Genomic DNA, 21797 nt, shown 5'->3' with positions numbered 1-21797 from the left:
TTTCTTGCTCCTTTACTAAATCTAGCTCAGTCTATAGGCTTTACCACCTACGCTTACGCCGATGACATTCAACTGATTCACCCCTTCAACTGATTCACCCCTTCAATCGAAATACATTTAATTAATCAAAAACTTGAAAAAATCAAAAATTGGCTCATACAGAACAGATTAGCTTTAAACGTAACTAAGACTAAAGCATTACTCTTTCCAACTAAACAGGGATTAACACCAACGACCCCATTTTCAATTGACAATATACCCATTAACCTAGTATCATCATTAAAAATACTTGGGGTTATTATCGACGAAAATCTTACTACCTGCTTTAACAGGACTGAGGAAGACTGAGTTGCTAGGCAGATTATAGCCTGATATATAAGTTTGTGCTCAGTCTCCATCTGCTGGTAGCAGTGAGGCATATAGCCCATTCGTAAGGACTATACCAGTCTACCAAGCAATACAGAATTACAACTTAAGTTTCTTTTGCGATTATATATTTCACTCATGTGAACTTTTCACATGGGAATTACACAGTCACATACGTGTCCAAAATGTGATCAGGCTCAAGCTACTTTGGGCCACCTGTTTTGGTCCTGTCCTGCTATAGTGTCCTTTTGGATTCAATTGGGACATTTTACATCTGCCATAGTGGACCCCTACTGTAAAAGTGTTGTTTGGATTCTATATGATAGCTTCACCAAAACCCAAAGGTATGTCAGCGTTTGTTGCAAAAGTTATTTTATTGGGAAAAAGGCAATCTTGTCTAATTGGCTATCTGGTGAACCCCCAACTTACATTCAATGGAGATCGACAATGATAATACAAGCCTCCTTGGAATGTAGACATTTTGTTGACTTTGTTTGATATGGAGTGCTTTTGGAGTGACCTCACACCATTTGCGAGAAGTCGCTTACTGAATATGTGAATTTTGCTCTGTTTCTAGTTATTCTGTACTTGCCTAGAATTATGTTTGTTGGGGTAGGGGGAGGGGGAATGTGGGTTCTGATATTATATTAAGAAATTGTTGTATTCTGCACTTTTTGCTTTGCTTGGTATATTAATAAATACATTTAAATATATAACATACACTGCAACTGCCCAAACTCTTGTTCCTGGGAACACTTACAGATATTCAGCAGCACAAAAAAAAAAAAAGAGCATGCATTCTGTGTACCTACTTTTTAAATATGTATACTCCTGCACAATTTTATAATATCATTTCCACATGAAAGATGCTTACCCCTAAGTCAAATGATGAAGAAAGCATTTTTCAAAGCATATACAAATAAAAAGAGAGAGAGAAGTGACTTACACTAACCCTAAAGTTAGATTGAATGATCTTTCAGAATCAAGCTATGAGGGCACAAATGTGTTGTACCTCAAGTCATCTTTAACTGTTCCCCAGTTGCGAGCTCCATTTCCACCCCTTTTGTCTTCTGCTCTGATTCCTCTAGAGATAGAAATGGTATTCTTTTAATTCAAAGCTTTCTACTGATCTTGCATCCTTAAAAGCAATAAAAATAAAAATGTAAAAAAGAAATATGACAAAGATTGATTCAATTAAATAATTGTATGGAAAGGGAGGGGGGAAGAAGGGTTTAGATATATATACCTTTGTTATGATCTTGATAGATTTATCAAGTGATGTTAGTAAATCTATGTATTACTTATATTGTGCACTTGCTGAAAGTTTAAAAATGAATAAAGAATTATAAAAAAAAAAAAATATTAAGGGTTACTCCTAAAAAAGCACACATATATGCTACATTACCAATATTGTCATATCTAATTCCTAAAATACTCAGAAAGTTAATACCATTTTCAAAGCTAAATTCAAATTCTTCACCTTTCCGTTTATTCCACTAACTTTTCATGTGACCTCTGGAAGTCACTAGTTTGTTGTCTCAGATCTCCACTTAGATTGTAAGCCAGGGTCCTCAAAGCCAGTCCTTGAGGTCTACAACACAGCCTGGTTTCCACAAAGCACAGTTACTTACCGTAACAGGAGTTATCCAGTGACAGCAGGCAGATATTCTCTACATGTGGGTGACTTCCAAGCTAACCAGAAAGGGATGGAAGGAGAGTTGGCAATTTAGGAGAATAGATGTTGCAAAACTGACTGGCCAAAGTGGCCGTCATGCCTGGAGAAAGCAGACAGTAGTGAGAGGTGAACGTATGAACCGCGGACCAAATGGCAGCCTTACAGATTTCCTCAATGGGAGTGAAGCGGAGGAAAGCAACAGACGCCGCCATTGCCCTGACCTTGTGGCCTGTGACTCGACCCGGTAGGGAGAGACCAGCCTGAGCATAACAGAAAGAAATACAAGCGGCCAACCAGTTAGAAATGGTCTGCTTAGAGACAGAGCAACCTAAGCGATTGGGATCGAAAGAGATGAACAGCTGGGGAGAAGTACAGTGAGGAGCGGTGCGCTTCAAGTAGAAGGCCAGTGTACGCTTACAATCAAGAGAATGTAGAGCCACTTCCCCAGGGTAAGAATGGGGTTTCGGAAAAAAACACAGGAAGAACAATAGATTGCTTGATGTGAAAATCAGAAACAATCTTAGGCAAGAACTTAGGATGGGTACAGAGAACCACCTTATCATGATGGAAGACAGTGAAAGGTGGGTCCGCTACCAAGGCTTGAAGCTCACTGACCCGACAGCAGAAGTGAGAGCAATAAGAAACACAACTTTCTAAGTAAGATACTTTAAGTGAGCACGTGCTAGCAGCTCGAACGGGGGTTTCATCAATTGAACAAGGACCACGTTAAGATCCCAAACCACCGGAGGAGGTTTGAGGGGCGGATGAACGTGGAAAAGTCCTTTCATGAAGCGGGAAACCACAGGATGATCAGAGATAGGCTTCCCGTCAATCAGCTGATGAAAAGCAGCAATGGCACTAAGGTGGACTCGAAACGAAGAGAACTTGAACCCAACGCCAGACAAGTGCAACAGATAATCCAGGATAACTGACAAGGAGGCAGACAGCGGCTCCAGCTGCCGAGTAACACACAAGGAAGAAAAGCAGATCCACTTCTGATGGTAACATTGGTGAGTGAACTCCTTCCGAGATGCCTCCAGAACATCTAACACAGGCTGGGAGAACTGGAATGAGGGCATTAAGTCTCAAGGAACCAAGCTGTTAAGTGCAGAGACTGGAGGTTGGGATGAAGCAGAGAACCCCGACTCTGTAAGCAGAGAAGGAAAAATAGGCAGATGAAGAGGCTCCCTGGAACTGAGTTGCAACAGAAGGGAGAACCAAGGTTGTTGGGGCCACCGAGGAGCTATCAGAATCATGGTGGCATGCGAAGACTTGAGCTTGACGAGAGTCATCAGAATTAGAGGGAATGGAGGGAACGCATACAGGAACTTGTTTGTCCAATCCAGAAGGAAGGCATCCGCCTCAATCCTGAGAGGAGTGTAAACCCTGGAGCAGAAGCGGGGCAACTTGTGATTGAGGGGGGACGCGAACAGATCAACGTCCGGAGTCCCCCAACGAGCAAACACCTGACGCAGGATCACGGAATGGAGGGACCACTCGTGAGGCTGCAGAAGACGACTCAACTTGTCTGCTAGACAGTTTCACTGTCAGCTCGAATGAATATGTTGCGGCGGATGGCCCAATCCCAGAGCTGCAGTGCCTACTGGCACAGGGACTCGGACCCCGTGCCCCCCTGTTTATTGATATAATAAATGGCGACCTGGTTGTCTGTGCGAACTAGAACCACCCGGTCGTGAAGCAGGTGACAAAAGGCCTTCAGAGCGAGAAAAATCGCTCGAAGCTCCAGAAGATTGATGTGACACAGACAGTCGGCACAGGACCAAAGACCCTGGGTGCGCAGACCGTCCAGATGAGCCCTCCAAGCATAGGTCAACAAGTCCGTCGTGAGGACCTTTTGCGGAGGAGGAGCATGAAACAGAAAACCTCTGGAAAGATTGGAAGAGAGCATCCACCAACAGAAAGACCTCTTCAACAAAGGAGTCATGACAATGCGTCGCAAGAGAGAATCTTGATCCTGGTTCCATTGGGACGCCAGAGTCCATTGAGGAACACGGAAGTGAAGTCTGGCAAAAGGAGTCACATGAACAGTGGAGGCCATGTGACCTAGGAGTACCATCATGAGCCGAGCCAGCGCCAAGGGCAGATGGGTCACCCTTCGGCACAAATGGATAAGGGCCTCCTGACAAGGGTGAGGCAAGAAGTAGCGGAGACAAACCGTGTTCAGGACCGCTCCGATGAACTCGAGTGACTGGGTCGGGCAGAGGCGAGACCTGGGAAAGTTCACCTCGAAGCCAAGACTCTGAAGGAGCAAGACGGTCAGACTTGTCGCTCGCAGGACTTCGCTGCGAGAAGACACTTTGATTAACCAGTCGAGGTAGGGAAATACCTGCAGGCCGCGGAGGTGCAGGGTCGCAGCCACCACAACCAGACATTTCGTGAAAACCCTCGGAGAGGCCGCCAGGCCGAAGGGAAGAACACAATACTGGAGATGGAGATTCCCCACCTGGAATCTCAAATACCGGCGAGAGGCCAGGTGTATCGGAATGTGCGTGTACGCCTCCCTGAGGTCCAGTGATCACAGCCAGTCCCCCTCGTCCAAGTGGGGATACAACGTGGGAAGGGTGAGCATTCTGAATCGTTCCCGGACCAGAAATTTGTTCAGAGCACCGAGGTCCAGGATCGGACGCAGATCCCCCATTTTCTTGGGTACCAGAAAGTACCGGGAATAAAATCCGGAGTTTCACTGCTCCGGGGGAACCTCCTCGACCGCCCGAAGGTGAAGAAGAGCCTGAGCTTCCTGTAGGAGGGGGGGAAGCTGAGACTGAGCAGAAGGAAACTCTCTTGGAGGCAAGTACGGGGGTACGCAACTGAAGTGGAGGGAGTACCCCTCCCAGATGATAGACAGGACCCAACTGTCGGTGGTAAGACTCTCCCACTGGGTATAGAAATGATGGAGTCGACCCCCGATGGGGAGGGGGGAAGGCTCCAGGAGGGAGCCCGAAGGCTCGGACTGGAATTGTCAAAAGGACGGCCCGGTCTTCGCCGGGGCCGGCAGCTGAGTGTTAGGGTGACATTGCTGCTGCTGCAGGGGCCGTTTCGAAGGAGGCCTAGAGAAAGCAGGAGTGGAATTTTGTGGATACCTCCGGGGAGGAATTTTATATTGGCGAGCCAGAGGGGCCTGAGGTTTAATTTTCACCAGAGACGCAAAGGACCACTCGTGGTCCGAGAGGCGCTTCGTGGCCACCTCTATGGAATCATCGAAGTGCTCATGACCACACACGGGAGATTGGCAAGGCGATCCTGTAGATTCGGATCCATATCCACAATCCGGAGACAAGCAAGGCGATGCATGGCGATCGCAAAGGCCGTAACTCTCGAGGACAATTCGAAGGCGTCGTAAGAGGCCTGAAACATATACAGGCGGAGTTGGGAGACAGTCTCCTTGAGGAGACGAAACTCCTGACGCCGAGGCTCTGGCACGACCTCCCGGAATGAGCAGAGGCCATTTTTTACAGAACTGGAGATAGGACGTGAAGATGAAATTGTAGTTAAGGACACGGTTTGCCATCATCGAATTCTGATAAAGGCGGCGACCAAATTTGTCCATCATACGGCCCTCCCTGCCCGGAGGGACGGCAGCATAAACCTTCAAGGAAGACTCAACCACCAAGGACTGGTGGGAAAGCTGAGCACTTTCAAACTCTTTAACCGGGATAGTCCGGTAACGGGACTCCAACTTGTAGGGAATAGCCATGACAGCATATGGTGTCTCCAGGTTCCGGAGAAACGTCTGCCAGAGAACCTGATGCAACTGAAAGCGAAGCGCCTCACGAGGCATATTGCAACTTCCATTTTCGCCAGGTATTCCTGGGTAAAGTGGGAGTCAGCCTGAAGATCCAAGTTCAAAGCTCTGCCCATGTCAAAGATGAAACGAGAAAAGGAAGAGGTCCGAGAAGAAGATTAATCCTCCGGGGGAAGACTCCGACCGAGACTGGGGTGCAGCCGAGAAAGAGGGAAAAATTTCTCTGGAATAGTAAGCCAGAGCCTCAGAGTCCCATGAATGGGAGACCGAAGAGGTTCGACTAAGGCGTGTAGGGGGCGTCGAGGAACGGCCCCGCGTCAGATGGACCGGGGAAGACCCCGGGGTCTGAGGAAATCGCTGGGGAAGCCTCGGAGAAGACAGGGTATAGGAAAAATCCCCAACTGGCTTCGATGCAGTTCCTTTAGAAGCTGGCAAGCGCCTCGATGGGGAATATACACTAGAGTCCAATTCGAGGACAAGCGTGTGTCTGGACGGTTTCGAGGTCGGAGACCTGCCCCGACAGGGCGGGGAACACCGGGGCTGTTTAGAAGAGGCGAGCCTCGCCGCAATAGCAGGAGAAAAAGTGGCCCCGGCCTGGACCCCCGAAAAGTCACCGGTGACTCAGGGGAGGAAGACTCGCTCGAGGGAATCCGACGAGTCATACGGTTGAGGCCTCGAGAGACGAGGGGACACTCAGGCTGGTCGAGACCGAGGTCAAAGGCGTCGAAGTCGGGACTAGTGGCTTACCACCGAGGAAAATTGTGTGGTAATAATTGCCTTAAGCATGTCCTCGAACGAACATAGGCACCGAGACCAAAGGTAGGTGGGTCGGAGGTGCAGCAATGCGCTCCTTCGGGGGCGACCTCGAGGAAGAGTATTCCCTACGTGAGGAGGCACGCTTAGATTGATGTCTCAAAGACGCCGACGAGGTGGCGCTAACATGAGACTCCGAGGTAGGCTTCTTCGCTGGCAAACCTGAGGAGGGAAGAGGAGACTTACCTGAAGCCGGAGTAGCAGGAGGGGCCGAGGCCGGAGCCAGAACCTTCGAGGCCGACAGGGACTTCGAGGCTGAGGCGCCCAACAAGGGTGTCGAGGCCGAGCTCGAGGCCAGTCCCACAGGATCCATGGGGCCAAAGAGTTAGAGAATCTTGGCCACCCGTCGACAAAGAGCCTGCGGTTGTAAAGTCGCACAACGGGGACATGACTCAGCGCGGTGCTCTGCACCCAGGCACTCCACACACCAACGATGAGGATCGGTGATGGAGATAACCCGGTTGCACTTAGTACAGTTTTTAAATCCGGAAAGAGGCCAGGACATAAGAAAAAGGAGAGCCGCGGCCCCGCGAGGCCAGGCAGCCAGGAGAAGACCGGGAACCTGGTCAAAAATATATGAACTGAAAAAAATGAAAATGAAGAAAATAAGACGCGAGCACAGCGACTCAACAGAAACTAACTAAACAAGCTGCGGTGCAAGAGGGATAACAATATCGCGCGAAGCAAGGGAGCAGTGCTTCTGGCTCCATGGAAAACAGAAAACTGAGGACACGCTGAGGAGACGCATACCCTAGGCAGGGTGGGAGGGGCACGCGCGCATGCGCGGGCCAATCGCAAGCCTGAAGGTCTTCGAGCAAGTCTTCTTGCGAAAACGTCTGCTAAGGGACTCCGTCAGCGACATCACCCACATTTAGAGAATATGCTGCCTGCTTGTCCTGTGATAATGAATATGTATGAGATCTATTTGTATTCACTGCTTCTCTTGCATGCAAATTGATCTCATACATATTCATTGTGGAAATTCTGAAAACCAGGCTGGATTGTGGCCCTCAAGGACTGTATTTGAAAACCCATGTTGGAAGCTTTTTGGGACAGGGTTATATGTCATGCTGTACCTGAATAGTTATCACCACTGTGTTGCATACATTCAGTAGCAGCAAAAAATAGGTATTATACTCACGCTCTGTCACTTCCACTGTGCCTTTCAAATTCTCGCTTCCCTCTTTGGTCTAAGCCATCAAAGCTTCGCATTAATCCACCACCTCTTCCTCTACCTCGTATGCTTCCTCTTCCACCTCCACGGCCACGAATTGGTCTGTCTCTATCAAACCAGTCAACTGGTCTAAAGAGGAAAAAGCACAATTACTTACCGTAACAGGTGTTATCCAGGGACAACAGGCAGATATTTTCACGAATGGGCGACATCACCATGGAGCCCTCGGTACGGACCACTTTAAGAACTTAGAAAGTTCTTGATGCTCGCACCGCGCATGCGCGAGTGCCTTCCCGCCCGACGGAGGCGCACAGTCCGTCAGTTAAGTTAAGCCAGCTAAGAAGCCAACCTGGGGAGGTGGGAGGGATGTGAAAATATCTGCCTGCTGTCCCTGGATAACACCTGTTACGGTAAGTAACTGTGCTTTATCCCAGGACAAGCAGGCCGATATTCTCACATCCCTCCCACCTCCCCAGGCCTCCAAGCTAACAGAATGGGATGGTGGGAAAGTTGGCCCTTAAGAAAATAAATTTTGTAATACAGATTGGCCGAAGCGCCCATCCCATCTGGAAAAAGATTCTAAACAGTAGTGAGAAGTGATGGTATGAACTGAGGACCAGGTGGCAGCTTTGCATATTTCCTCAATTGGAGTAGACCTGAGGAAAGCCACAGAAGCCGCCATAGCTTGAACTTTATGGGCTGTGACACGGCTCTCCAGTGTTAGACCGGTCTGAGCATAGCAAAACGAAATGCAGGCAGCAAGCCAATTAGAAATCGTTCTCTTGGAAACAGGATGTCCTAACCTATTAGGATCAAATAGAAAAAGTTGGGGAGAGGTTCTGTGTGGCTTTGTACGATCCAGGTAATAAGCCAAAGCTCGTTTACAGTCTAAAGTATGCAAAGCTTGTTCCCCAGGAAGAGAATGAGGTTTTGGGAAAAACACTGGGAGAACAATGGACTGATTGGGTGAAAGTCAGAGACAACTTTAGGGAGAAACTTTGGATGAGTACGGAGAACCACCTTATCGTGATGAAAAACTGTAAAAGATGCATCCGCAACTAGTGCATGCAACTCACTGACCCTCCTGGCAGAGGTGATAGCAATAAGAAAAAACACTTTCCAGGTAAGAAACTTGAGATGAGCCGTGGCCATTGGTTCAAACGGAGGCTTCATCAAACTGGAAAGAACCACATTAAGGTCCCAGACTACAGGCAGAGGCTTGAGAGGTGGTTTCAAATTATAAAGTCCCTTCATGAATCTGGATACCAGAGGATGAGCAGTAAGAGGTTTACCGTGCACTGGTTCATGAAAAGCAGTAATAGCACTGAGATGGACTTTAATAGATGTAGACTTAAGACCAGAGTTTGACAGAGAAAGAAGATAATCCAGTACTAACTCCACTGCCAAGGAAGTTGGATCATGATGAAGAAGTAAACACCAGGAAGAAAACCGAGTCCACTTCTGTTGATAACATTGCTGTGTGGCCGGTTTCCTGGAAGCATCAATGATGTGATGAACAGGCTGAGAGAGGAGCAATTTAGTAGATCTCAGCCCCAGAGAAACCAAGCTGTCAGTTATAGAGACTGAAGGTTGGAATGCAGAAGGGATTGCCGATTCTGAGTAAGCAGCGTAGGAAACACTGGAAGTAGTATGGGTTCCCTGGAACTGAGTTGTAGGAGGAGGGAAAACCAATGTTGACTGGTCCACCGTGGAGCAATGAGAATCATAGTGGCTGACTCCCTTTTGAGTTTGAACAGAGTTTTCAATATGAGAGGAAGTGGAGGGAAGGCATATAGAAACCAACCCGCCCAGTCCAGTAGAAATGCATCCGCCGCCAGACGGTGAGGAGAATAAAGTCTGGAGCAAAATTGGGGCAGCTGATGATTGTGAGGACCTGTAAACAAATCTACCTGCGGTGTGCCCCATTGAGCAAATACTGATTGGAGAGTGAGAACGTCGAGAGTCCATTCGTGAGGTTGAAGAATTCTGCTGAGGTTGTCTGCTAGAGAATTCTTCTCGCCTTGAATGTATACGGCTTTCAGGAAAAGATGACGAGCTGTCGCCTAGGACCAAATCTTTTGAGCCTCCTGATACAACAGGAAAGAACCCGTGCCTCCCTGTTTGTTGATGTAATACATTGCTACTTGATTGTGCAAAGAAGGAGGATTTGAGGAGAGAGATGTTGAAATGCCTTGAGGGCATAAAACATCGCCCTGAGTTCCAGAAAATTGATGTGAAATTTTTTCTTGTTGACAGTCCAAAAACCCTGAGTTTGTAGATTGTCCATATGCGTCCCCCCCAGGCATAAGGGGATGCGTCTGTAGTGATGATCTTGTGATGAGGCGGCAAATGAAAAAGGAGACCTCTGGAAAGATTGGAGGAGGTCATCCACCAACGCAGAGACTGCAGAAGAGACGATGTGATGGATATGTGCTTCGAGAGACAATCCTTGGCTTGAGACAACTGGGACGGCTAGAGTCCATTGAGGAGTACGCAGATGAAGTCTTGCCAAAGGTGTGACCTGGACCATGGAAGCCATATGACCCAGAAGAACCATCATATGTCTGGCAGAGATGGTCTGAAGAGGAAGCAATTGCTGACAGAGACAGATGAGTCTGAAGTCGATCTGGTGGAAGGAACGCTCTCAGAGTAGTGTCCAGAATTGCTCCAATGAATTAGAGACGCTGTGTTGGAATGAGATTTGATTTGGGAAAGTTGACTTCCAATCCCAGAAGCTGAAGAAGAGAGTTGGTTTGAGCTGTCGCATGAGTCACTCTCTGAGAGGAAATCTCCTTGATTAACCAGTCGTCCAGGTAGGGAAAAACCTGGAGACTGTGTAACCGTAGACAAGCCGCCACCGCAATGAGGCATTTTGTGAATACTCGGGGAGAACATGCCAACCCAAAGGGAAGAACCTCGTACTGGTAATGTTGAATTAAATGTTTAAGGTAAAACGAGAAATGGAAAGCATAATTTCCAGATCGATTGGCAAGCGTAGAATTTTGAAATAAACGTTTGACAAAATGATCCATAGTTTTACCCTCTCTACCAGGAGGAACAAAAGCATAAACACTGGCACCTGCAGATTTCTTAAGAATAGACTCAACAAGGAGAGACTCATGAGGCAGTTGTGGCTTATCAAAAACAGGAAGAGCCACCACCCTGTAAAGAGAGTCCAGCTTCCGGGGAACTCCTGGAATAGTTAACGGAGTTTCTAAATTTTTATAATAAGAAAAAACAAGACAAAAGAAGTACCGCGCAAGCGAGAAGGCAGTGAAAAAGATGCAAGTCAAAAAAGAGCAATTGACTAGCTCCGCGGAAACGAAATAACTGACGGACCGCATGCCTCCATCGGGCGGGAAGGCACTCGCGCATGTGCGGTGCGGGCATCAAGAACTTTCTAAGTTCTTAAAGTGGTCCTTACCGAGAGCTCTGTGGTAACGTCACCCATTCGTGAGAATATCGGCCTGCTTGTCCTAGGATAACATATTAGTTAGCTCATAATATTAAACACTGAAATATACAGTTTAGAAGTAAGATGATCTTATCCTTTAAATATTAAAAAGAAACAGACTGCATGAAACTCAAAGATGCTCTACTAGTTTCCTGACAGATTATTACTGCATAATAGCACAGCTACTTACCGTAACAGGTGTTATCCAGGAACAGCAGGCAGCTATTTTCACATATGGGTGACGTCATCGACGGAGCCCGGATGCGGACGCCTCACAAGCAGACTTGCTTGAAGAAACTTGAAGTTTCGAGTCGACCGCACCGTGCATGCGCGAGTGCCTTCCCGCCCAGCGTAAGGCGCGTCTCCTCAGTTCAGATAGCTAGCAGAGAAGCCAACCAGGGGAGGTGGGTGGGTTGTGAGAATAGCTACCTGCTGTCCCTGGATAACACCTGTTAAGGTAAGTAACCATGCTTTATCCCAGGACAAGCAGGCAGGATATTCTCACATATGGGTGACCTCCAAGCTAACCAGAATGGGATGGTGGGAGTGTTGGCAATTTAGGAGAATAAATTTTGTAATACTGTTTGGCCAAACTGTCCATTCCGTCTAGAGAAAGTATCCAGACAATAGTGAGAAGTGAAGTATGAACCGAGGACCAAGTAGCTTTACAAATTTCCTCAATAGGAGTAGATCTGAGGAAAGAAATTGAAGCTGCCACGGCTCTAACTTTATGGGCTGTGATTCTACTCTGTAGGGATAATCCAGTCTGGGCATAGCAGAATGAGATACAAGCAGCCATCCAGTTGGAGATTGTACGCTTAGAAATAGGATGTCCCAACTTATTTGGATCGGAGACAAAAAGTTGAGGAGCAGTTCTGTGTGGTTTGGTGCATTCCAAATAGAAGGCCAAAGCACGTTAACAGTCTAGAGTATGAAGAGCAACTTCTCCAGAATGAGAATGAGGCTTTGGAAAAAACACTGGAAGAACAATGGATTGGTTGAGATGAAATTACGAGACCACTTTAGGGAGGAATTTAGAATGAATACGAAGAACCACCTTGTCATGATGGAACACCGTGAAAGGTGGATCAGCAACTAAAGCTTGCAGCTCACTGACTCGTCGAGCAGAAGTGAGGGCTATGAGAAACACCACTTTTCAAGTGAGGTACTTCAGATGAGCCTTATCAATTGGTTCAAATGGAGGATTCATCAATTGAGCAAGGACAACATTAAGTTCCCAAACCACAGGAGGCGATTTGAGAGGAGGTTTGACATTGAAAAGTCCTTTCATGAATCTGGAAACCACCGGGATGTACAGAGAGGGGTTTCCCTTCAATAGGCTTATGAAAAGCCGCAATTGCACTGAGATGGACTCGGATAGATGTAGACTTGAGGCCAGAATTGGATAAGTGCAAAAGGTAGCCCAAAACAGAAGATAAGGAGGAATGCTGAGGCTCCATATGATGAGAAAAACACCATGTAGAAAATCTAGTCCATTTTTGGTGATAGCATTGTCGAGTTGTAGGCTTCCTAGAAGCTTACAGATTGAGAAAACTAAAGCGGAGCTATGTTGAGAGGTACCAAGCTGTCAGGTGTAGAGACTGCAGGTTGGGATGGAGCAGAGATCCTTGACTCTGTGTAAGCAGAGAAGGAAAAACTGGTAGAAGGTATGGCTCCCTGCAGCTGAGTTGAAGTAGAAGGGAGTACCAAGGTTGTCTCGGCCACCGAGGAGCAATTAGAATCATGGTGGCATGATCGTTCTTCAACTTGACCAGAGTCTTGAGAATGAGAGGAAATGCATATAGGAGGAGATTTGTCCATTCCAGAAAAAAAGCATCTGCCTCGAGGCGGTGAGGAGAATATATCCTGGAGCAGAACTGAGGCAGTTTGTAGTTGTGGGGAGCTGCAAAGAGGTCTATCTGAGGCATTCCCCACTGTGAAAAAATGTGATGAAGAGGCGAGGAATGGAGTGTCCATTCGTGAGGTTGCAGAAGACGACGCAAGTTATCCGCTAAGCAATGCTTCGCACCTTGAATGTAGACAGCTTTGAGAAGGTGTTGTGGCGGATTGCCCAGTCCCAAACCTTCAGAGCTTCTTGACAAAGAGAGGCAGACTCTGTCCCTCCCTGTTTGTTGACATAATACTTGGCAACTTGGTTGTCCGTCCGAATGAGGACTACTTGGTTGTGAAGAAGATGTTGAAAAGTGTTGAGAGCTTTGAGGATCGCTCCGAGTTCCAACAGATTGATATGACACTGACGATCCGTATTGGTCCAGAGGCCTTGAGCACGGAGACCATCAAGATGAGCGCCCCAAGTGTAGGTCGAAGAATCTGTCTTCAGGACCTTCTGATGGGGGGGCGTTTGAAAAAGCAAGCCTTTGGAAAGATTGGAAGAGAGCATCCACCAACGGAGAGACTGCTTCAAAGAAGGAGTGACTGTTATGTGTTGAGAAAGTGGATTGCAAACCTGCGTCCATTGAGATGCCAGGGTCCACTGAGGAATTCTGAGGTGAAGTCTGGCAAAAGGAGTCACGCGTACTGTGGAGGCCATGTGACCTAAGAGTATCATTATGTGTCTCGCTGAATGGTAGATCGGGAAGACACTGCATGACAAAGTTGAAGAAGAGCTTCCAGTCGTTGCTGTGGGAAGAATGCTCCGAGTTGGACAATGTCCAGAACAGCTCCAATGAATAGTAATTTCTGTGAGGGCTACAATAACCTCTTGAGATGTGGAATCTTTGATGAGCCAGTCATCAAGGTAGGGAAATACCTGAAGACCATGGTTCTTGAGAGCTGCTGCTACCACTACCAGGCACTTGGTGAACACTCTGGGAGATGAGGCCAGGCTGAAGGGTAGTACTCTGTATTGATAATGCAGATTCCCCACTCGAAATCTGAGATATTGACGGGAAGCCGGATGAATGGGACTATGAATGTAGGCCTCCTTGAGATCCAAAGAGCATAACCAGTCGTTCTGTTCGAGAAGGGGGATAAAGGGATGCCAGGGACAACATTCGAAACTTTTCTTTGACTAGAAATTTGTTGAGAGCCCTGAGATCCAGAATGGGCGGCAGATCATTCGTCTTCTTCGGAAAAAGGAAGTAAAGGGAATAAAATCCCTTGTTCTGCTGTTCCAAGGGAACTGGTTCAATGGCATGGAGACGAAGCAGAGCTTGAGCTTCCTGAAGAAGAAGAGCGGTCTGGGATGGATTGGAAGGATACTCTCTTGAAGGAAGCTCTGGTGGAACCTGAGTGAAATGAAGAGAGTATCCTTCCCTGATGATGGTAAATACCCAGAGATCGGATGTAATTGTTGTCCATCAATGGTAAAAAAGATGGAGACGACCTCCTATAGGGGAAAAAGAAGGCAGTCAGAACGGTGGAGGTTATGCTCTGTTGTAAACAGTCAAAAAGACTGAGTATCCTTAGGTGCAGCAGGAGGTTGAGGTTTTTGTTGCTGCGGAGGCTGCTGTTTCTTGAGAGGACAATTATAAGGAACCGTCCTCAGAGCAAAACGTCGCTGACAGATAGGAGCAGGGCATGTAGGTTTGGTAGGAGCTGGCTTTGGCTTAGGTCTGACAATAGAAGCAAAGGATATTTCATGATCAGACAATTTCTTGGTGGCTGCCTCGAGAGATTCATCGAAGAGGTCATTGCCTTCACAAGGAATATTAGCTAAGCGGTCCTGAAGATTAGGGTCCATGTCAATGGTACGAAGCCAGGCAAGACGACGTATAGCTACAGAGCAAGCAGCTGCTCGGGCAGACAACTCGAAGGCATCGTAAGATGACTGGAGGAGATGCAATCGGAGTTGAGATAAAGAAGCAAGGACTTCTTGAAATTCAAAGTGCTTTTGAGTATCCAAATAAGTCAAGAATTTTGGTAGTAGAGAAATAAGGAACTCAAAATAAGTAATAAACTGAAAATTATAATTGAGGACTTTAGAAGACATCATGGCATTTTGATAGATGCAACATCCAAATTTGTCCATAGTTTTCCCTTCCCTTCCAGGAGGAACGGTGCCATAAACCTTGGAAGGATGGGACCTCTTCAAGGAGGACTCAACAAGCAGGGATTGATGAGATATCTGCGAGTTGTCAAACCCCTTACGATGCACAGTTTTATACCTAGATTCCAATTTTCTTGGAACAGCTGGTATGGAAAAAGGTGTCTCCATGCATCGACCAAAAGTCTGATTCAAAAGCTTATGAAGAGGAAGCTTAAGTGACTCTGCCAGAGGTTGAGGAAGATGCATGACTGAGATACTCCTTAGAGTATTTGGAGCCAGTATCTAATTGAAGATCCAAGTCCACAGCCAACTGACGAAGAAAAGATGAGAAAGATAGCTGATCCACCAATGCTTTGCCTCGAGGAAGTTGAGGCAGCCTGGGTCGAAGATGAAGTTTCGGCAGGAAAAAAGGCATCAAAGGAATATGGTGACTTGGACAAGGCAATTGAAACCGCTACATCCTCAAGGTTCGGCATTGGAGACCTCGAATGAGGAGTTGGTGGCTAGTTGAAGTAGGGGTAGATCAAGGCTTAGTGGAAGAAGGTCGTTCTTTAGAAGAACTATGCCTAGAAGGATGCCTCGATGAAGGCCTCGATCGTCGGTGAGAACTGTGCCTGGAAGCAGATCTCGAAGATCGAGGAGACTTCGCCTCGGAGACAGAAGTAGCCGATGCTATTAAAAAATGGATAGGACTAGAGGCTGTATATCGAAGCTCCAGAGGCTTGATGGAGGAACCTCGATGCACTCCCAAAGACTCTGTTCCTTGTATAGAGTGTGAGGATTCCTGCCGAGGCACTTGCAAAGATTCTGCTCCTTGCTTCACGTGTTTAGATGCCAGACCAGACACTCGCAAAGACTCTGCTCCCTGCAAAGAGTGTGTAAACTCAGACTGAGGCAAAGGAAGTGGCTCTACCTCGCGGGAGTCTGCTGAATGCTCAGGCTGGATAAGAGGAAGAAGCTTCGGTCCCATATTAGTAAGGAACTGAATGAACTGCTTCTCCAACATGGTCTGGAAAGAAGCCGGCAAGGATGAAACTGGACCATCTGCTTTGGCTGGAGGTTACCTCGAGGCAGTGTGAGTGTGCTTCGACTTGGAAGTCTTATGCACTTTAATCACTACCACTGGAACTGTCTGCTGAGCTATCTGATCTGAGGAAACAGGGGAAGATACGGCAGATGTCGTTGAAGAAAGAGCTGCTGCAAACGACGAAGGTCTGATGAGGCTCAAGGTAGAAGCAGAAGCAGGAGGGACCTCGGTAGGAGTCGAGGCCCAGGTTGCCTTTGAAGTCAAGAGATCAGAAGAATCCATCCCGAAGAGCTTGTCCACCAAAATACGACAGTTAAAGGCTCGAGGTTGAAGCGTAGCACAGCGCAGGCATGACTTCGGATGATGTTTCGGCCCAAGGCATTTGAGGCAGCGACGGTGTGGGTCCGTAAGAGAAATCACAAGTTGGCACTTGCTATACTTCTTGAAGCCCATGACAGGCCAGGACATAGAAGTAAAAATAGCCGCCGCAAGATCGAAGCCCTCGGGCTGCGGCTAAGCAGCCTGGCCCGGCAAACAAACGGAAGATGAAAAAAAATTTTTTTTTTTTTTTTTACTAAAAATGAAAGAAATAAAAGAACAGCGATTCTTGAGGAAAAAATACAAACCGCGGTTCAGAGAAGGCGCAAAGTAACGAAGTTAAATGCAGAGAGTCAAAGACGGACTTCTCAACTCCACGGAAAACTGAGAACTGAGGAGACACACCCTATACTGGGCGGGAAGGCACTCGCGCATGCACGGTGCGGTCGACTCGAAACTTCAAGTTTCTTCAAGCAAGTCTGCTTGCGAGACGTCCGCATCCGGACTCCGTCGATGACGTCACTCATATGTGAGAATAGCCTGCCTGCTTGTCCTGGAATAACATATTTTTCCATTTTCTGGCTCAAGAGAAAACACAACAATGATACTTTATCATTGACTTTTGTAAAGCTTTCTGGCATTGATGATGATGCTGAATGAGCCAAAATGGCATGGTTGCTTGTCTGGAACTGGTGTTTTCCATAGATAGCACAAATTATCAGGCACACAAGCAGGTGAAGTCATCTTAATGTGCCAGGACAAATAGCTCAAAGTTTAAGTAAAAGTTGCTAAGCATGTGTGGCACTTTCCACATTGCTGCATTCTCCTTAGTTCCATAATTCAAGAATTAACTCCTGGGGAGGCGCAAAGGATCATGTGCCTGATGAATCCTATTACCTAAAGAAAACATTTATTACAGATGAGCAGAAATGCTTTTTCCAAAGGCAAGTAGAATTGAGTTAAGGCACAAAAAAGTGGCCAACTCCCAAACTCAGGACCATTCTATTGTTAAGAAGTAGTATATACATCAAAAAGGTGAAAGAAGTTGCAAACACAGATTGACAAGCACAGCTCAATCAGAGGCACGCACATAAACACACACACACTTACTGGGGACTGTTCAAAGAAGTGCAAGGATAAGGTAAGATGCAAGGACCAAGTAGATGCTTCCAGTAAAGCAGAACCCAGGAGAGCAGAACCCAGGAGAGCCACAATTGCTGTAGTTGCTATGATCTTGATGCAACTTCACATTAGCGGTTAAAGAAGCAGCAGCAGCTTGTTTATAACAAAACTGGATGGAGAATACATCACCACAGGGACGGTAGCCTGATCATGAAGCTACTACAGGGAAGAATGAATAGAGAGAAAAAACCCAATAAATCACTCAAAGTGGTTTGATTCAAACATCCAAATTACCATCGATCACCAGCATCTACTGTGCAGACTCACTGACCTTGGAATCAATGACTCCGCCCTCCAATGGTTCGTCTCCTTTCTGCATCAAAGAACACAGTCAGTGATACTAGGTCCACACAAATCAGAACCCAAACCTATCAGATACAGAGTCCCCCAAGGTACCCTGCTATCCTCTCTTCTATTTAACCTTTACATCAAACCAGTCATTGATATTGCCCAAAACTATAGCATCAAAGTCCACTCCTATGCCGATGGCATCCAGCTACTAATCCCCCTAGGTAAAAAACGATCCGCCCAACTTACCAACCTTCAAAACTGCCTCTCTGACATGAAAAACTGGATGACAGAAAACAAACTACAACTGAATGCCTCCAAGACAGAGCTCCTATGGATCAGGAAAAAAAAAACACCCGCTTCACCCATCCAACACCATCATGGGAATCCACCTTCCTGACAGCAAAAAAACAGGTACGCAGCCTCAGGATTAACACTTGATGGCCATCTATCCCTCTCTGCCCACATATCGTAAGTAGTCTCCACCTCCGTCTACTTTCTGCGCCAACTGAGAAGGATCAAACCCTACATTTCCAAACCTGACCTAGCTCAGCGTCTCTACGCCTACATACTCTCCAGGATGGACTACTACAACTCCATATTTAATGGAATGACAGCCAAAGAACTCAAACGTCTCCCATGGGTTCAAAACTCAGCAATCCAACTCCTGTACAACTTCAATTATCACGATCCCACCTCCCCTGCCCTCCAGGCAGAACACTGGCTACTGATCAACAAACGCACATTCCAAGGCCCTGGTAATAGCTCACAAATGACTCCACCTCACCATCCCAGCCTACATTACCTCCAAACTATAGCAGTATACCCCCCACCCGCCCCCTCCAAGGCAGACAGGTGGCTATGCATCCCCCAGGAAGATTTCTCCAGATGGAAACCGCTCATAAACGCTCCTATAGCCATTTTGTCCCACGGCTATGGAACCAACTGCCTGCACAGATCAGATCACTAAACTCACTGATAAGCTTCTGAAGAGCAGTGAAAACCTTCCTTTTCAAAGGAAGTACCTCCAGCAAACAGTTCCCCTATACTCTCTCTTCCGATAAATGCTATACAATCAGTCATGTCCTTAATTAACAGGGAACATCTCCTGTGATTGCCATGAACATTTCTCTGCAACCTGTCAAGTGCTTAAGCTATCATGGTTGTCCTATGTAATGTACTGTGAATGTCTCTATAACTGACTGTGTGTGTTCTACTGTAATCTGCTGTGAATGTGCATTTATTTATTTAATTTGTTTTCTATCCCATTGTCCCCAAAGAGCTCAGAACGGGTTACCCGTTCTTAGCTCATGGGAAGATGGGAAATAAATAAATAGACAAAACACAGGAATGCATAGCAGATAACATCTGAGGAAAGCAATATTGAAATGGCGAGTGGGGAACAAACTGAAAATGAATGCTGTTAGAATGGGAAGACATAAGGGAAGTGGAAAAACAGTGATCTAAGATGAAAGGAGCAATGAAAAGAGCAAAAAAATGGCTACTGACCTTCATGTGAGGAAAATAAATAGAAACAAGAAAAAAAGGAAACTGAAATGGTTCTCATGGCGGAGAAAATAAAGGCAAAAGAGCTGGCATTCATGAAATATAAAAATACCCAAGAAGAGGAGTACAGAAAGGACTACCAGGTGAAACTGAAAGAAGCCAAGAGAGAGATATGTCTGGCAAAAGCGCAAGCGGAAGAGCAAATGGCTAGGAATGTAAAAAAGGGAGACAAAATTTTTTTCAGATATATTAATGAAAGGAAGATGATGAAAAATGGAATTGCGAGACTAAAAGATGACATGAATCGATATGTGAAGAGTGATGAGGAAAAAGCAAACATGTTAAACAAATACTTATCCCAGGACAAGCAGGCATGATATTCTCACATGTGGGTGACGTCATCCACGGAGCCCCAGCGCGGACAGCTTTTCAAGCAAACTTGATTGAAGTTTCAAGTTTGCTACACTGCACCACGTATGTGCATGCCTTCCTGCCCACTAGAGGGTGCATCCCCACCTCGTGGTCCTCAGTTCATTCTCTTCCGCGGAGCCAGAAGCCCTGTGGAATTTGTGCTCTTAGTTTTGCCTTCTGTCACCGCGGCTGTGTTTCTTTTTTGACTCGGTCACTGTGTTTTTCTCTTTTGTTCTTTTTATTTCTTTCAGTTTTCGTCAAAAAAAAAAAAAAAAAAAAAAGTCTTTTTCGTTTGGCTCTGGGGGCTCCCGGTAGCCGCGGCCGCGGGACCTCGCTTGTTCCCTGCCGGTTTTTGGGCCCATGTCCCGTCCTGTGACGGGCTTTAAAAAGTGCACCCGGTGTGAGCGGCTCCTGTCGATTACCGATCCTCACCGGTGGTGCTTGCGTTGCCTGGGCCCTGAGCACCCCTCCGATACCTGTTCCCGGTGCTCCACTTTTCAACGGAGAGCTCTCCGCCACCGTCAGGCTCGCATGGAGGAGCTCTTTGCAGTTGACCCCGCAGCGGGGAAGGCCTCGACGTCGGCCTCAGCTTCGGCCCCGGCCTTGACCTCGGCCTCGACTCCTTTGTCCTCCCCCCGGGAGCCCCCGACGTCGAAGCCGGTATCTTCGACCCCGAAGTCGGCGAAGGGTAAGTCCTCACTTCCTGCTTCAGTTTCAGCCTCGAAGAAGCCATCCTCGAGCTCCTCGGCGGGGGCGGGTGGGTCGTCCTCGGCCCCGCCCCGAGCGCCGAAGTCGGGTGCCCCGCGGGAATACTCGGTACTGAGGTCACCCTCGAGGGAGCACCTGACGGCCCCGGACCTGCCGACTATGATGGGGGTTCCCGTCTTTCAGGACTTGCTCCGGGCTCTCATTGCCTCGGAGCTGTCCGGGGCCCTCACGCACCTTCAGCAGGCTTCGGCCTCGGCTGCCCCGGCGTCGGTGGCCTCGGTCCCAGTGCCCTCGACTTCGGGCCCGGGAGGGGTTTCGGCCTCGGTCCCGACCTTGCCCTCGACCTCGGTGGACCAACCTGAGCGGAGTGTGCGGCCTCGGGACAAGGTGAGGCGGGTTCAGAGGATCTCTTCCTCTTCGAGGTCCTCCCGGGGTTCTTCACCCTCGGGTCGGCCTCGGGCGAAGCGTCGGTTGAGGAAGCCCAAACACCACCGGGCGTCTCCTCGACGACGCGGTTGCTCCTCGCCACCTGGGGCCGAGACCCTGCAGGTCTCCGAACTGCACCTCGACAACCCGAGGCTTTTTCGTTCGTCTGAGGTTGAGTGCTCGAGGGACTCTTCGCCAAGACGAAAGGGGCGTGCCTCGGTCCTCCATACCCCGGGGACTTCCCGAAGGGGTTCCTCGGGGCATGGGCGGTCCCCGACCCCGTCCAGGTCGCTCGGTGCAGCTTCTTGGGGTTCGGGGTCTGGTACGGGGAGGGAACCTCGGTACTCACGTGAGGCTTCCCCTTCCTTCTTGGCGAGGCGCTCGTCTCGATCTCCCTCCCCGCCTTCGAAGCCCTCCTCCTTCTCGAGGTTTATTCTCGACATGGGAAAGGCTTTGGACCTTGACCTGGGAGCAGGATCAAAGTACACCAAGAAGTTTTTGGAGGAACAGGATTTACCCTCCCCTCCTCGAGAGACGCCTCGGTTACCTCTTAATAAGGTGCTTAATCAGACCTTTTTGCGGAACCATGACTCCCCTCTTACAGTCACAGCGGTACCTTCTAAGATGGAGTCTAAATATCGCACGGTTCCGGGCAAGGGCTTTGATAAGGCTCAGCT

At 47.8% G+C, this 21797-nt stretch overlaps 1 protein-coding gene across 5 annotated transcripts in view; it reads right to left on the bottom strand.

Annotated features, from left to right (window-relative positions):
* Nucleotides 1-21797, bottom strand: part of HABP4 (hyaluronan binding protein 4) — a 152067-nt gene that overhangs the window by 112815 nt on the left and 17455 nt on the right. For all 5 annotated transcript variants that reach the window (XR_004540575.1, XM_033957516.1, XM_033957721.1 and 2 more), the window contains exons 3-4: nt 7759-7920; nt 1379-1450 (exon numbers count right to left, since the gene is read on the bottom strand). Coding sequence is in view for 4 of the 5 variants with exons in the window: in XM_033957516.1 (XP_033813407.1) it covers nt 1379-1450; nt 7759-7920 (234 nt within the window). In the remaining variant the exon portion in view is untranslated. The remainder of the gene's footprint in view (nt 1-1378; nt 1451-7758; nt 7921-21797) is intronic.

This window comes from Geotrypetes seraphini, chromosome 1, assembly GCF_902459505.1.
Source record: "Geotrypetes seraphini chromosome 1, aGeoSer1.1, whole genome shotgun sequence".
In the NCBI taxonomy this organism is placed as follows: domain Eukaryota; kingdom Metazoa; phylum Chordata; class Amphibia; order Gymnophiona; family Dermophiidae; genus Geotrypetes; species Geotrypetes seraphini.
This window is presented reverse-complemented; position numbering and strand designations above follow the sequence as displayed.